At 40.7% G+C, this 15671-nt stretch overlaps 1 protein-coding gene across 3 annotated transcripts; it reads right to left on the reverse strand.

The window, feature by feature from the left end:
* Positions 1-1152: 1152 nt before the first annotated feature.
* Positions 1153-13485, reverse strand: tor4aa (torsin family 4, member Aa). Of its 3 annotated transcripts, none has more exons than XM_008423297.2 (4): positions 11915-12110; positions 6449-6901; positions 2838-3692; positions 1153-2782 (listed from the first exon to the last, which is right to left on the reverse strand). In XM_008423297.2, the coding sequence occupies exons 1-4, from the start codon at positions 11927-11929 to the stop codon at positions 2780-2782; spliced, it is 1326 nt and encodes a 441-aa protein (XP_008421519.1). In that variant the 5' UTR covers positions 11930-12110; the 3' UTR covers positions 1153-2779. The 3 variants fall into 3 exon arrangements, with proteins under 3 accessions (XP_008421519.1, XP_008421518.1, XP_008421520.1); XM_008423296.2 differs by having other exon boundaries at positions 1153-2778; positions 2834-3692; XM_008423298.2 differs by lacking the exon at positions 11915-12110 and adding an exon at positions 13224-13485 and having other exon boundaries at positions 1153-3692.
* Positions 13486-15671: the final 2186 nt, after the last annotated feature.

Consider the following 15671-nt stretch of genomic DNA (forward strand, 5'->3'; position numbering starts at 1 on the left):
ATTTGATGTTTAACCTTTACGATCAACGGAAGAGACGGTTTGAACTTCCTCCTTCTGTCTCTGCGCTTTCTGCATCCATGCTTTAGAGATGCTAATCAGCTGCCATCACAAAAACAAAACCTTGTCAGAAAGTAAAGTAAATCCCTCCAGCTGCACAGCTTATGAACAGACGTCATAGAAGTATTACTACGCTTTATGCAAAATTGCTCTGATCTCCAGAGAATTCTATGGAATTAAAGAACTGCAGATAAATGCAAAACAGTCAAGTCTAAAAGTTCAGAGTTTCATAGACACAGAGCAACTAAAGAGGAATCTGCAGAGACAAAGACTAAAACAACTGGAATATCACAGAGAAAGATACACAATGGTTTACAAGCTATAGTTAAAATTTTTTAACGATTTCTAAGTTTTTAAGGCCTGTACCTTGAACTTTGCAAATCAGCAGCTTGTGTGTTAAGACACAACTGACAGTTAAAGTCTATAAAAATTATTTTCTTAAAACATTTGACACGTGTTGAAGAAGAATCACACAGCATCCATGTTTGTAAAACATTTTTAATGACTTATTGACATGGAACATAAACACAAAGATGACTGAACAACAACAACAAAAAAATCCAACCTCCCAACTCCACGAAAACATTTAGACCGCCGGTGTGGGTCTGTGCCGACTCCGAGTTCATTCCCTCGGTAGTAAACTCTGTGAATCATAAAAACATGTCTGAATGTGTAATAAATAAACTGGTCATGGAAGGCGGGTTCTGTTTGAAAGAGATTATTGAATGCCAGTAAAAGTCACGTCGCTGCTGGTAGAAATAAAGAGCGTCCTCTGCTGCTTCTCATGCATGATTTGCATGATGGGTTCAGGCCAGACTGTACGACAGAACAGGACTTTTGTTTTTAATGAGAAACGTCTCAGCCTGGTGGTTTAGAAGGTCCTGGAAGAAATGCTCCACTTTACTTTTGTGGCAATGCAGAATCAAGTAATGCACATCCTTCAGTCCTTATGGAGTCATTTCTGTTTGAGCTGCCTACTTTGGTTCAAGGATTAGTCCACCCAATTTACATGTATAGCAAAAATACATATATAAATAACAAAACAAAGCTTTTGCATTTTCTTTTTAGATTTCTACCCGACTTTTTTTTTTTAATCCTTTCGTTGAATTGCGCAGCATACATTTCACAGTATAAAAGAAAAAAGTCCTGATCTTTTTTTTTTTTTTTTTTACATCACGAAACCTTGACATTATACCAAGTTTGTGTACAATTTAAGATCCACCCATATGGGTCCCAGAGGCCCTCAGTTTTAAAAATGTGTTGCTCTAAATTCAAACTTAAATGTTTAAAAATCTGCCAAAGATTTTATAATTTTACAAACATCACAGTCAGAGTACATCACATTTTAAGTTTACAAAGAGATTCCTACATAATAGAATAGAAGAGCATTTGGGGGAAATTTCTGTGCAACAGCAGCAAAGTTACCTCATGCTAGCAACAATACCTACGATCCAATTCTTTCTCTGTTATTTAGATCCACACTGGTACTTCCGTGATTCTGGTCCAAATACAACTGCAAAGTCTTTTTTTAGTCCAGCACACCCACCTTGCATTATGCAAATGTGGTTTCCTGATGAAAGCTTTTCTTGTTAACTTAGAAGATTCTTTTAAGGAAATTCAAACCAACCGTGACCCAAATACACACCCTTGTCGACTTCCCTTCATCTGTGATTAATATAATGACAAAAGGTTGCGCTGGTTAACTTCATACTGAAACCAAACGAAATACATGAGGTTCTTGTTGAAGTTATTAGTACCAGAGCAGAAAAAGTCACATAATGGCAGGAATAAAAATAAATACCTTGAAAAGAAATTATTGTATACCCAAAATTCAAATTTGTAACAAAATTATTTAATTTGTAGTGTAATGCTAGCTAAAATGTTTGAAGGTAAAATGTTAGAATATGACCATTTGCTGGTCTTAGGCATTTGACAGGTTTTAAAAAGTTACAGCTACACAACCACTAAAATGTTGTGTTGCATCATTTTAACCAAAGCTCCACACCCAGTTATTCAGCTGGTTGAAACAACATCCTGTAGTTGTAGCCTGGGCTACAACTAGCTAGCTAGCTAGCTAGCTAGCTAGCTAGCTTCCTAGGCTGCAAAAAGAGGAACAATAAGAAGGCATTCAACTCTCCATAATAATAACTCTTTGAAAACTGCTCTTAAACTGCTTAAATCTGTTTATCATAACAGTATAGATAATATTATTATAGCTGTCATAACATTATATTATAGTTAAGCTGCAACAACTTTTCTGTTTAAAAGCAAAAAAGTAGGTTATGCAGCACGTCCAGTAAATACCCAAATAACAAACTCAATCATCTCATGAGAATTTCATACTGGCATTATAATAATAATCCTAAGTAATTCTAATAATATTAATTATATGACTTATATATATATGACTTCATATGACTTAATTAAGTCATATGAAGTCAATTAATATCCATGAAGTCTATTTGGAATTTGCAATGTCCTGGAAAACTGTAAATGTACTGAATGGGAAGAGATGCCAGCTGTGGTAAGTAATAAATAATGTGATGTAATCTGGGTGGACCAACCCTCTAAGGAGTGTTTGGAATATTTTCACAGGATTTATTTCCCATCCGTCTGGAAAACCTCCAGCTCTGGCTTCTCCTGATGACTTTGGGTTTCCAGTTCTGCCTTTTCAAGTTTCAGATTTCATCACCGTCATGCTCTCCCCTCCAACTTTTATTCTTCATGGATAAAAGGAATGTTAAAAAAAAAAAAAAAGGTTTCCTGCAAGAGCGGTTTCACAGCAGATTGACCTTTGCCACCACTTGCTTGCAGCCCGACTGGGAATATTCGCGTCCTGCGACTACAGGGTAGTACTCGATCTCCCCCGCCAAGCGTTCGATGTTGCTGTGGTCTGGGTAGAAGCCCTCTCGGGTGATTTCTTCCAAAAAGCACTCCATCACGTGGCTTTTCTCCAGAAGTCCCAGAGGCAAGATGTCGGCCTCGGTCCACAGCGGGTGATGCTTCTCCAATGTGTTGCGCAAAATAGGAGTCAGCTCCTTGACCAGGTTGCTGTGACGGCCCGAGGCCGTCATCGCCATGGAAATACTCGAGGAGTTCTGCAGCATGTGTTTGGTGATGTGCGAATGGCCCAGGTTGCTGAGGAACAGGTAGATGGCGTTCAGGTATTCGTTGGACTGCTTGGAGGCGACGAGCTGCAGCAGCACGTCCAGGATCTCCACGTGCATGTGCTCGGCCTCGTCGAAGATGAAGAGCGGGATCTTCTCCTCCTCCTCCGCCTTCTCCACCATCTCCGAGATGAGAGAGGAGAGGTTGCGCGCGCACTGCATGGCCTCCGCCTCCCGGGGGCAGTGATGGAGCACGTAGTACTGCAGCACCAGCGCGTCCCCCACCACCGAGCGGAAGTGTCCGGCCAGGAGGCGGCCCAGGTGGCTCTTTCCCACCCCGCTGGGCCCGTGGACGGACACCACCAGCGGCTTGTTGTGTACATATGTGGACAGGTAGTCTTTCAGGTGGTACACCAGGCCCTCCACCGCCCCCTGCTGGCCAAACACCTCCCGCCTCAGCGTCTTCTCCAAGCCTTCCAGATCATATCGGAGAACGTGGTCGTCCAGGTTCTCTATGGCGTTGTACACCTGGGGAGAAACAGGCACATGTTTTAGAAATATTTTTCCATCACTTTATTTATGCGTTTTATAAAATAAACAATAAACTGTTGAATGTGTTTAAAAGCTAGAGATAATGCTAAAACCTGGGTCGTCTGTATATCTTCCCCTTCCCTCCTTATAAGTTACTATTGCAAAAAGACCACTTGTGTTGTAAAATCAGTCTGTTAAAGGTACAGTGTGTCGAGTTAAGAGACATCTGGTGGCGAAGTTTAAAACTGCAACCAAAATGTTTTCCAAGGTAAGAAACTGGTGTTTCTGTGCATCCTCTGTAGTTTTTTCACTATTTGTGAAATTGGTTGCTAAGGTTGAAACTAATAATTATTTTAGTAACCGATTATTCTATCAATTCTTTTGACAATCAGACAAATTTATCTTATTAGAAATACAATAACATAAGCAACGTAATACTTCAGTTCACTTTTAACTCGGAACATAAACATTTTATTGCAATAGCAAAGCATGACTTTAGTGACTGTAACAAACCTTAACATTGACATATATTTATGTATGCATGCTTATCTACACATAGGCTATTTTATTAGTCTGTTAACAATTAATCTATTAGTTAATTAGTTGATGATTATTTCAATAATGGATTCACCACAATTAATCCAATAAGTTGTTGCAACCTTTAGTTTATACTGCAAGCATCTTTTTGTATAACATTAAGTACGGTTTCCCATCAGCCACTGCGTACTAATATCTAACATTTTTTTGTTACCATCCATTTTACTTGGCACAGTTCAGTCATCTAGACCAACTTCCCCACCTTCCTGAAGAAGACTAAAAACAAACGTATGAATGACTGCAATACTAAAAAGCAAAACTCCCCTGTTATTTTGAGGGTTTCGGTTCAGAAAAAGCTTTGGAAACCAGTGGCATGAATTAACTTTAAGTTCTTCTCAAATCTTAAATTAAAAACATTTTCAGATGTACGTATGTTGAACCGAGCCTCGACCAGACAAATGCATGTCATTTTTTACATTTTTTTATTCAGACCAACAAATGATCAGAAATGTACCTCGTTTGGAAGTTAGTTCCAGAGAAATACCTGAAATGAATCTTTCACATTTAAATATTGTTGACACAATTATTACTTTGGTTCTTCAGCGTTTGAACCTAGCCACATAGAAGATTGGTAGTTTTGACCATCTAGTACCAACAGTAACATGTGGGCGCTGATCTTTGGACGTCTCACTAGAGGAAGGCTTGTCCTCCTTAAACTTGTTTTCTAAACTGTGAAAAAATTGCAGTGACTCGCAAAACCTAAAACCTGTAGTTAAGGGGAAGTACTTGGTAACATATCTGTAAAAATGACTGTGCAACTTATCGTACTATGAGGAACACCCACAGCACATAGCTGTCAGAAATGACTTTTAATATAATAAATCATTCTTTATGGAAAAGTTCTTAAAAAAAACATGAATTTATAAATTGTAGTTTTATTGAAATTGTCAAAGTAAAGCCTATGGATGATGAAAACTCACCATCACCTTTACATTCCTGTTAGTGGTTTGAAATGTAACACTTTAATAGGCACAATCATGTTCTGTGGAATGTGCAGGAAAGCTGGTATTTACTAGATCACATCTGGATCAACCAGACTGCTGAATAATGACAGTTTGCTAATAATGGCATCAACAAACAGAGGCGTGACAAAGCAAGCAGGGGAAAGGTATGGCTAAACTGAAACCTAAAAGTTCAAGCAAGACAAATCCCATTTGTTCAGGTTCAGCAGCGCAGTGAGAGGAGCGGCTTCATGAGGAGCTCTACCTGAGCCCGGCTCATTCATGTCAAAGGTTTCTTCAATCAAACTTACATTTTTCTTTTGTTAACATCCAGAATATTTTGAATGTTTTCTTATTGCACTGTATTTACAGGAAAGTTACTTAAATTTTTTTTTTTAAAGTTCTAAATTGCAATGAAAACAGTTTTAAAAATCAGTTGTGGTGAGGTTATTTCTGAATGGTAGGCCAATCTTTTATCATCTTGAAATCTTCCGTATATTTTGCCTTTTTCATGTATATAAGGGTATTATGCATTTTCAAGCAACATAGTGCCAATTTATCGCACCAATCAAGTAACTATGTCAACATCAGCAGTTACAAAACAGTTTTTGATATTTAACACCTTGAAATTGGGCCTCTGTCTCTTTAAGAAGCTCCTGCTCTTTCTGAAACTCGGCCAATAGGAAGTCGTCGCAAAATGACTCCTGTATTAACCCTTTGACAACGTTTTACCAGTGTAAGAAGTAGTTTGTATAATGAACTCAACAAATACCAGGTGTTTGCTAATTGCTGCTGGCTAGTCTGAAGGAGCCGAGTGGGAACTGTGGGGGGAGGGCTGCTCTGTGAGGCAGAAGCTGGGAAACTGCATCTCAAAGGCGGGGCTAGGTCCCCCCACGCATTTTGCACAGCTGAATGGTTGCCACGGAGATTAAAGGATCTCTCAAACATTCATAAATGAATCAAAGCAACACTCCAGGTGTGTTTTTGATGAGGGAACAACATTAGAACAAGATGTAAATCTCAAAATATGTGATTTTACATAACCCTGCCTCTTTAAGTGAAGCCAGTTTTTTGTAACTTAATTTCTTGTTTCCTTTTAGATTAGAGCTTCTACATAATAAAACCTCTATGCTTTGCTTTTCCATAATCACACAAATCAAAAAATTTGAGAATGTCTATAGCCGTCCGTCGTCTGGAGGACAGTCAGTGGTTTACCTGGACAAAGACTATTGCGAACAGCAGGTAGAGGCAGTACGTGGCCCGGCTGCGCTCCTGCTTGGGCACGGTTTTGCGCGGCCCGCCGTTGGGAAACAACACTCGTCTCTTCCTCCTTCTCTTCTTCTTCTGAAGGACAGAAGGAAAGGCGGGGAAGGCGGCCGGGGTGAGTCCGTCGAAGGTGAAGATTTTGGGGCTGGTGCGCCCGGGAGCCCCGGTGAGGCCGCCTGCCGCCGCCAGGCTGTGGGCCATCTCCTGACGCCGCAGCTTCATGGCCTGGTACTTCTGCTTGATGCGGATGACGGCGCGCAGTGAGGCGAAGCTGGACAGCGGGGTCGGGCTGCTCCGTCCCGTCTGGTTCTTCCCTCCATCGCTGTCCACCTCCTCGTCCAGCTCCCCCTCGAAGTCCTCCACCACCTGGGAGGAAGAGGTGCTGCTGCTTTCGTCACTCATCTACGGAAAGAGAGGACAGACTTTACCCACAGGAGCCGGAACCGTCTGGAAGCAAAAGGTCTGGAAAAGTCTAGAGCACGTTTCAGCAACGAGACCGTTCAAAAAAAAACATAACACAGTAACTATGAAACAGCAATAAACTTTACTTTTTGTCAAATGCCATCATCAAAATACTTAAACAAATAGACAGTAAACATGTTGATCAACCTGGAACGTTTTTAGCCTCGACTTAAAGGAGCTCAGTGTTTCCACAGTTTTGTAGTTTTCTGGAAGTTTGGAAAAACATCCAATTTGGTCATTTTCCCTGATAAAAGCTTCGATTTAAGCTTCCAAACCTGTGATTCAATAAAAAACAGAAACCAGGTTCTCACTCCACAATAAAACGTTTTGACTCTCAAAGCTGAAACTGATGAAACATTAAGCTGTTTCCTAAAGCGTAGTTACAAGCTTGCGGTTTAACTATAATTGACGACTCCAAACCTATACACAATGTTTTGATCCCATTTTGACATTCTGACCCCAACCAGGAGCTGAGGCGCCTCATTCCTTCAGGGCAATAAGAACTACAATGATTCCAATACCATATATTTTAAAATTATTTCCACTTCACTGATTAGTTCTGGTAGGAGAGGAGGCAGGCGTCTCATAAACAATCAAACCCTTTTCATTGCTTCCTCTGTGTCCACTGGTATTTTGATGATTTCCGTTTGGTGGCGAGTCTTTTCGTTTGGAAGGCCTCCTCAGCATCAGCTCAACCTTTAGCTTCCCTCCACTCCAAAACATTAGCGTCACTTCCAGTCAGAAGAATCATGCTGGTAAAATTAGAAGATGAAACAGAAATCTCCCCGGCGTTGATCATAATTGATCTCAACTATAGCAGTAAAGATTTATTATCTCCTCAGGCCATCAGGCAGTGGGCTGGATAATAACTGCTTCTTGCTCAAACACATCACTCCTTGAAGGGAAATCCATCCTGCCAGCAACAGATTTACACATGGGAACCATGGAAACCTGATGTAACGTAATAAGGAACTCATCCAGTGAGATTTTGTCGTTTCTGTGGGGTTTTTTGTAACTGGACATTTAGATATTTATTGAAGTTAACTTGTTTTGTTTGCAGTTTTAAATTGATCACGTCCAATCAATAATCAACGTCATCACTGGCTTCTTCGAGAAGCCAGGTCTGCTGGCTCTTCATCACTGTAAATGTGCATCATAACAATAACTTACTCTTCAAAGTAAATCCTACGGTTTTCTCTGACGGGTCGAAGAGGCCGTCGGATGCTGTAACGTGAGCAGCAACTGTTTTTCCCTTTCCGTCTGAAATCTGCGGGTGAGTTCCTGTCTCTTTAAGGAGCCCAGCCTGAAAGAACTTGCCTGTTTAAAAAGGAAAAGTATTTACAAGTTGGCAGTTTTGCCTTCAGAGTTCGAGGTGTGAGAAGCCAGGAGAATACTGCAGATATGGGAAGAATTTAATGTGGCTTTATAGAACAAATTGCTGTTTTGAAAAGTCTTTTTTTTTCCCCCTTTGTCTTATGCAATGAACCACCTTCATGCTTCATTGGGGTCATGCTTGTTATAAAATGGGTTAGCTCACATGTGGGAGGAGCAGTTTGACCTCCAGTCAGGAGGTTAAGGCCGGGCCAAACAAACTAGATCAGCTTCTTGTGGAGGATGAGAAAACCTGAAAAAGCTGTTAGTCTTACAGATTTGTTTGTAATACTACAAAGTTAAAAATAGAAGTCTGTTAATCCATTTCAAATTCAAGGTGACGAGGAACCTTGTGTAAGATGCTACGAGAAAATATTACTCAGTCATTAGCCTCTTCAACAAAACCGTCAAGTAGACATTGACATCTTCACAAGTTGCCAGGACAACAACAGATCTCATCCAGGATCTTTGTCGGTCCATGTTACGCTTTTCAAAACAGTGACAGCGAGTCGTCCTGCTGCTGCCCGAACAAATGCTTCAGATTTAAAATGATGCATCTCATCGTCTTAGTTTTCCCGTCTTGTTTACGCTGTAAAAATCCAATGATTGGCTGTTCGCACAAACCATACATCCTCACTGCATGGCTCATGTTACGATGCTGGCAGCCGATTGCTCTGCGAGTCAGAGGTAGAGTAGATTTCAACCCCCTAGTTTACCACACAGGTATGTTAATCCCACCTGCAGTGTTCAGTGGAAGGGGCCGGCTGCGAGCCTGCAGGAGATAACTCCAGTGTTTAGCCAGAGCCATGGCTCTGGCTAAACAGAGCCATGGCTCTTCTATTACCGTCTAATCCTTCCTCTGTTTTTAGCACATCCTGAATTTAGTCACCATGTTGCCATCAGTGTCCCAAAAAAAAAAAAAAAGTAACTACTTAATTGACAAAAAGAATTTTAACAGGGTTTTAATCATAGCAGCAGACAACATCTAAAGACAAAGAGTCTTTAGGAATCAAGCTGAAGTGACAGGATGTGTCAAAATCAACAGCGACAATATAAAAGGCAGTGGACTCACTTATTCCTGTTATTTTGGCTATTTATGAATGCTGAAGTTCAGCATTTTATTTTTAGTTTTTAACCAAGCCCATAAAACGTTAATGTAACCAGAGTCTTTAAACAACATTTGGATTGGCTCTTAGTCTCCATGACAATGCCAAAAAAATGATTCTGTAGACTCATCAGGTAAGAAATGTTATCCTCTACCATGAGATGCTTTGGTTATCAATAATAGAAGTTTTCAATATTCTACACAGTCCACCATCAGGAAACGTGGTGATGAGACGAGTGAAACCGAATCTTTTCACACAGCCAACTTGATTTGAGGAGGTTTTTCCCCCTTCAAGTTCTCAAAATGAAGTCATTTGAAGAGTACTTTTTGTCTCGGCTTTGATGTTGAAAAGTGTTTGATGAACTGAAACAGAAACAATCTGTGGCAAGAAAAAAAAATTGAATGCACAATTAAATTTAGTTACCTGTGAGATTTGTGCATTTTATGCCCATTTATTTCCAAAATTAAATCAACAAATCTAAACAATTTAGGCACACAGGTACTAAAGGAATGTGGGAAAGATCATAAAATGGTGAATTTCCAATAAGCATTTTAACACGGGAGCAGGTTTCATGACAAGGACGTCCTTTACTTCTTTCCTTTGTGGGTTCAAGGAAACAAAATGCTGACTGTTGGGGGTTAAAACAACCACAGTTTAGAGAACATGACGGTGAACTCTCTCTTTTACAACTCTAAGGTTGGTTATTGATGCAGAAAATCGCAGTTAAAAACCACAAAAGACCAATTTGGTCCATTGCAGCAACATTTCTACTTTGAAACAGGCATTGCAAAGCGGAACCTGTCAGTAAGTGTGAAACACTTTCAGCCTGCTTTACTGTCAGGACTTTTTTTTTTCAAATGGGAGGGTCATCATAGAGGACCAGCCAGCTCTGCGTGATGCAAATGCATCTGCAGCTCCACGGCTCCGAAAATAGCATTTGGAGGAAGTGCAATAAAAGTTGAAGTTTGAAAGAGTTTGTCTCAGTTTGAACGATGCTCCGTTTACACTGCAGATTGTAAGATATGTGGTTTTTCAGAAATAAAACATAGCAGGTCAAAAGGTTGAGTTTTTTTACTTCCACAGGAAAAAAAACCCCAAATAATAATAATAATAAATCAACATTGTGTTATTCGGTGCATTTGGGTGCAGCTGTGGGGAAGGTTTGGCTCTGCGCTGATGGATTTAATGCTTCTGCCATTTGTCTTGCTTTGCTCCGTTACCAAACCAAGTGTTGCAACATCATATCGACAGCACATGTGCCCGCAACCACACAGACGTGAGATATGTTTGGTTATTTTTAAATAAAAAATGCTTTCTTGCAAGGTTTCAGCTAAACTATCAGCAACTTTCAGCTGCATGAAAGTGCAGCAGATCAGTAAGTGTTGACTGAAAGAAAAAGGCAGATTGCTGTGAAACAGCAACGATGGAGGGAGATTCAGGCAAAGCTCAGCTTCCAGGCAGACATCAGATAAGATGAAGATCACATCTACATTTAAATGAAAACTTCTCTATCTCTCTCTCTTTTCTTTCTGTTTTTTTTTTTTTTACATAATATTCAAATGGCATACAAAAGAAAAAAAATAATCACACTGGAGAGAGAGAGAGAGAGAGCGAGAGAGAAGTGCCAGATGATTCGGGAAGCTTCGAGAGGCCCTGCAGTGACAACACACTCAACAGTTTTCTCTGCATGACATGCATGCAGCACGTTCCACTTCATCCAGGTGGATTTTAACATTAATCTCTACTGACGTGCGTTAAAACGACCCCATAAGTTCATCTGCAGAAACTTGTCATTCAGACTTTTGCAGCAGTGTGAATCTGACCTCCCAGCATGCCCTGCTGATGGTCAGCAGGCCTCACAGCACAGGAACCGTCAGTTACACCCAGGAGAGGCCAAGGACAGCGAAGGCTTTGTCTGACCGACCGGAGAAAAATGGAAAAGTTACAAAACACACACACACGCACGCACGCACACACACACACACACACACACACACACACACACACACACACACACACACACACACACACGCACACACACACACGCTAAGCTCTTTTGCATCAGCGCTAAAGAATTCCAGTGGGCTCAGTGGGAGCAGAAAGCAGAGGGATATCAGAGCCCATCTGTTTGTTTTCCCTGCGTCTCCACATGCAGAGACCTGAAAGACCAGCAGCATTCCAGGCGGATCGAAAACTTCACCCTGCTACTATAATACTACTTAGAAATGTCGCTTTAATGAGTTTCCTACTCATAAATTCAGCTCTTTTTTTTTCAGAACGTGCACGTCTGCGTGCAGTTGAAACAACACAAACGCATCACAGGTTTGCAGGTTCGATTCCTCTAATGCGTGTATTTCAAAATTAAATTTCGTCTTTCCAGTCACACACACAGAAGTCTGCGCATCCCTCCATCTACAGCTCAGCTGTCACCGCCAAACTCAAGACAGAACTCAAGAAAACTTGTCTCTCCGATTACCTTCAAATGTGGCATGAAACCGTCCAAAGTGAGCCGACTGTTGGTGAAGGTCTAGTCCATGGCTGGATGGAATGGAGAAGGCAGAGAAAGCCCCACGCAGCGGAGCGGAGCGCAGGAAGCCTGGCTGTCTCAGCCCTCCGACTGCGGCTCCGCCTCGCTCTTCCTCTTTATTCTCTCTGCCGACCCTCCAACATATGATTGTTTCCTTTAATTCACTCGAGCTTTTAACACTAATTCTCCCTCTCTCTCAGGATCTGCTTTTTCTGGCTTATTATATTTTATTTTATAAAGGCATCTTGAGGATCAGTTTGTGGTTATATTGAGCCTTTCTGTAGTGAGTTTAACTCTAAGTGCAGTTAATTGCTCCAGTCACCATAAAGACAGAGGAAACCATCAGTTAACCACAGAGGTTATGAGTCACATTAGGTCTTACACGAGCAAAATCAAGAGATATTCGGTCTAGATTCTGTTTGGTTTGAATGTTTTCTGAAAATAAAATAGTAAATAATAAAACAGAGAGATGCGTTATGGTGTGGAAATCGCAGTGAAATCGAGGCTATTTGCATAATTGAGGTTCTGGCATGAGCGACTGGAATGAAAACGAGATTTGTCATCTATGATTTGTAGTGAAAAGTCAGAAATGCCAAGCTGGAAATATGAACAACAGCTCCCCCAGTGGCTGGAAGTCAGAATTAAAACCTGGAAATCCAGGAATGTAGCATGAATTACATTCTGTGCGAGTCCCGTTAAATATTACTGGGTCTCTTCTGTACAAAACAAAGATTAGTCTCATACGTTTACTGAAAATTCAATCTGAAGGGGGAATCCTCTCTATGAGGCCGTCTGGTCACATATTTTCAACAAGGAATGAATAAAGCCGCAAATACGATTTTATTTTAAAATGAGTGATCATTATTCTGCTGTTGAAATTGAATGATTATTGGAGCTAATCACCAATAGGATAAATCTCTGAATATAGAAATTATCTCACAAATCTGCTCTTGGATGACTGATAAAAAGGAAAAAGAAAAGAAAAACTGAAACAATAAACATAAAATCTAGCTCAACTTAAACAACGTTTTCTATAAACGTTCAATATATTATTGCAGCTTAAAGTTAAAGTTGAACTTTATCGGTGTTTCTGGTGTCTGAAGTTTAAAGAAAGCAGCAAAATCCAGAGTCTGAATATCTACCGTTAAACTTTGAAGGAAAATCTTTGGGAAACATAAAACAACTGAAAAAAAAAAAAAACACACAGGAGAAAGATTGAGACTGAGCCCAACCCGTCAGAAGAACCAGAGCGACTTACTGAGGTCCAGTAGCGTCATCCCCCAGTGACCCGGACCGGCTCTCTTCACTTTGAGGTTTCTGCTGTCCCGTTTTTCAGCTCAGCACCGAGTCGATAATGCGAGAAGAAGAAAAAAGTATGGAGAGCCCGTCGTGCCAAACAAAACTTCAAACAAGGTGCCTGAAATAAGTGAAAAGCACAAACGAAACTAGACAAGCTGATGAGGCTTCGGTCCGAAGCAACTGGACCAAACGGGTCAGTTCCTGTGTTGTTTCTCTTCCTTCCCTGAGAATTCAAGCATATCAGCTGCAGCTTCCAGGGGGCGGAGCCGTGACTGGCCTGTCAACCAATCAGAGGAGGACCTTAGGAGCGCGCGTGCGCCCACATCGTAACACACAGCCAATGAAAAAAAATTCAAAAGTATTTCAGCTTGACGGCATTTAGTTAGCAGCTGAGAAAATGGAAACACTCTGTAGATAAGACAAGAAGGCAGAGACGGCTTAGATCTCAGGATAAAATATGCACATTTGTCCCTGTGTGAAGTTACAAATCAATGAAATGTTGGATTATTTTAAAAGCCTTCTAAAGAACAAAAATCACATTATGATTTACATAGATTTCAACAAACATATTTTGGTCCGGTAAAGAACTTTCAAGGAGATGGAGGAAAGCAGTGAACAGTGAACGGTTGGAACTGAGATGTGTGTAGGAACTACAGAGGTTCCTCAACGAAAATGTCATTTAAACTGCTATTTGCATGTCAGCAGTTCACATCTCATTCACAAACATGGCAGCTCAAAACGTCACCTCGTCTGTCTGTTTGCATATAATGAGGAAAAACTCACCATTTTCTGCTTGTGTCAGTAAAAACTGAAACTGAACAGGAGAAAATCCAAGCAGTTTTCCAGCTGAAATTACAAATTCAAGCAAATGTAGCATGTTTTTTTTTTTTTGTATTTTTTTCTGCACTAGTAGCCTTTATTTAACGGTATTCAGGATCACTGACCTGAATGAAGATGCTCCCCCCCCCTCGTTCTTCAAATCTCCTGGTTTGTGCAGTAAAAAGTCTTGTTTGTGCCGCTGTCCCTTTAAAGATATAAATAAATGTTTACAGAGGTCATGAAAGGTCAACCAGCCTCCCCCCCCACTTTCAACTAGAATTCATTTGTGCTGCAAACATTTTTGTTTGTGCTGCTTTTGTTTTGAAGATATTATTGAAAGTTTAAAAGTCAAAAGGTCAACCAGCCCTGCGACAGACTGGCGACCTGTCCAGGGTGACCCCGCCTCTCGCCCGGAACGTTAGCTGGAGGTGGGCACCAGCAACCCTCCTGACCCCACTGAGGGACAAGGGTGTTAAGAAAATGGATGGATGGATGGATGGATGGATGGATGGTCAACCAGCCCCTTCCACATTAGACAAATCTAACAAAAATTGGTGTCAAATATTTTGTGATATGTTGGTGCAGTAAAAATGTTCATTTGTGTCGCTATCATTTTAAGGATATTAATTTAAAAAAAATGTTGCCAGAGGTCACCAGAGGTCAACTCCTCCCCCCGGACCTCCGCTCACGTTTGTAAAATCAAACTAATTTGGTGTCAATCAATTTATCCAACTTTTATTTGGATTAGTTCTTTTAAATGTCCTAAAAGCGGAAAAAACCCCAAAAGAAATATCCTCTGAGGTTTGCCATCCACACCAACGCAAAATCCAAAATGGCTGCCAGTAGTCAGTAGACTACTGACTACTGCCGGTCTGATTTTTGACAGTTTCTCTCTCACCAAATCAGTCACTTGTTTTAATAATAATATTAATAATACATTTTATTATAGTGGCTCAAGGTCATCGAACAGGAAATACAAGGACTGTGGCTCGACTCTGCAGGGAGGCAGGACCATGAGGACGATAAGGAAATCTCACTGGTTTTCACTGCAAGCGGAACGGTTTATTTTGTTCTGCAACGTCTTGATTTTTATTTTTAGAACACAAACTCAAATATCACACAGTGGCTGTTTAACGCTGCAATAAAGATTCGTCTTTATTGATGCGTTTATTTTGTTTCTTTTATTTTGCTGGAAGTGTAACGATGCGCTCAACTGAACTCGGAAGTTTGAGTTTTTGATTTACAAATCTGCAAAAAAACAATTCATCTGTGGACTTGACAGTTGGAAAGTTAGGCAAAAAAAAAAAAATACAATATGGCTGCTGTCAAATTCTGCTGAGTTTTATGAAATCAGACTTAGCTGTCCAATATGTTGCTATGGAGAGTTTAAATGCATAAAGGCCAGAAAAATTCCAGCATGTCGGTTCTGATTTGTGAGGTAGGTAACACACACACCCCTCTCTGATCAGCAGCGCGCGCACACACACACACACACACACACACACACACACACACACACACACACACACACACACACACACACACACANCACACACACACACACACACACACACACACACACACACAC

The sequence above is a fragment of the Poecilia reticulata genome, linkage group LG12, assembly GCF_000633615.1.
Source record: "Poecilia reticulata strain Guanapo linkage group LG12, Guppy_female_1.0+MT, whole genome shotgun sequence".
NCBI lineage: Eukaryota > Metazoa > Chordata > Actinopteri > Cyprinodontiformes > Poeciliidae > Poecilia > Poecilia reticulata.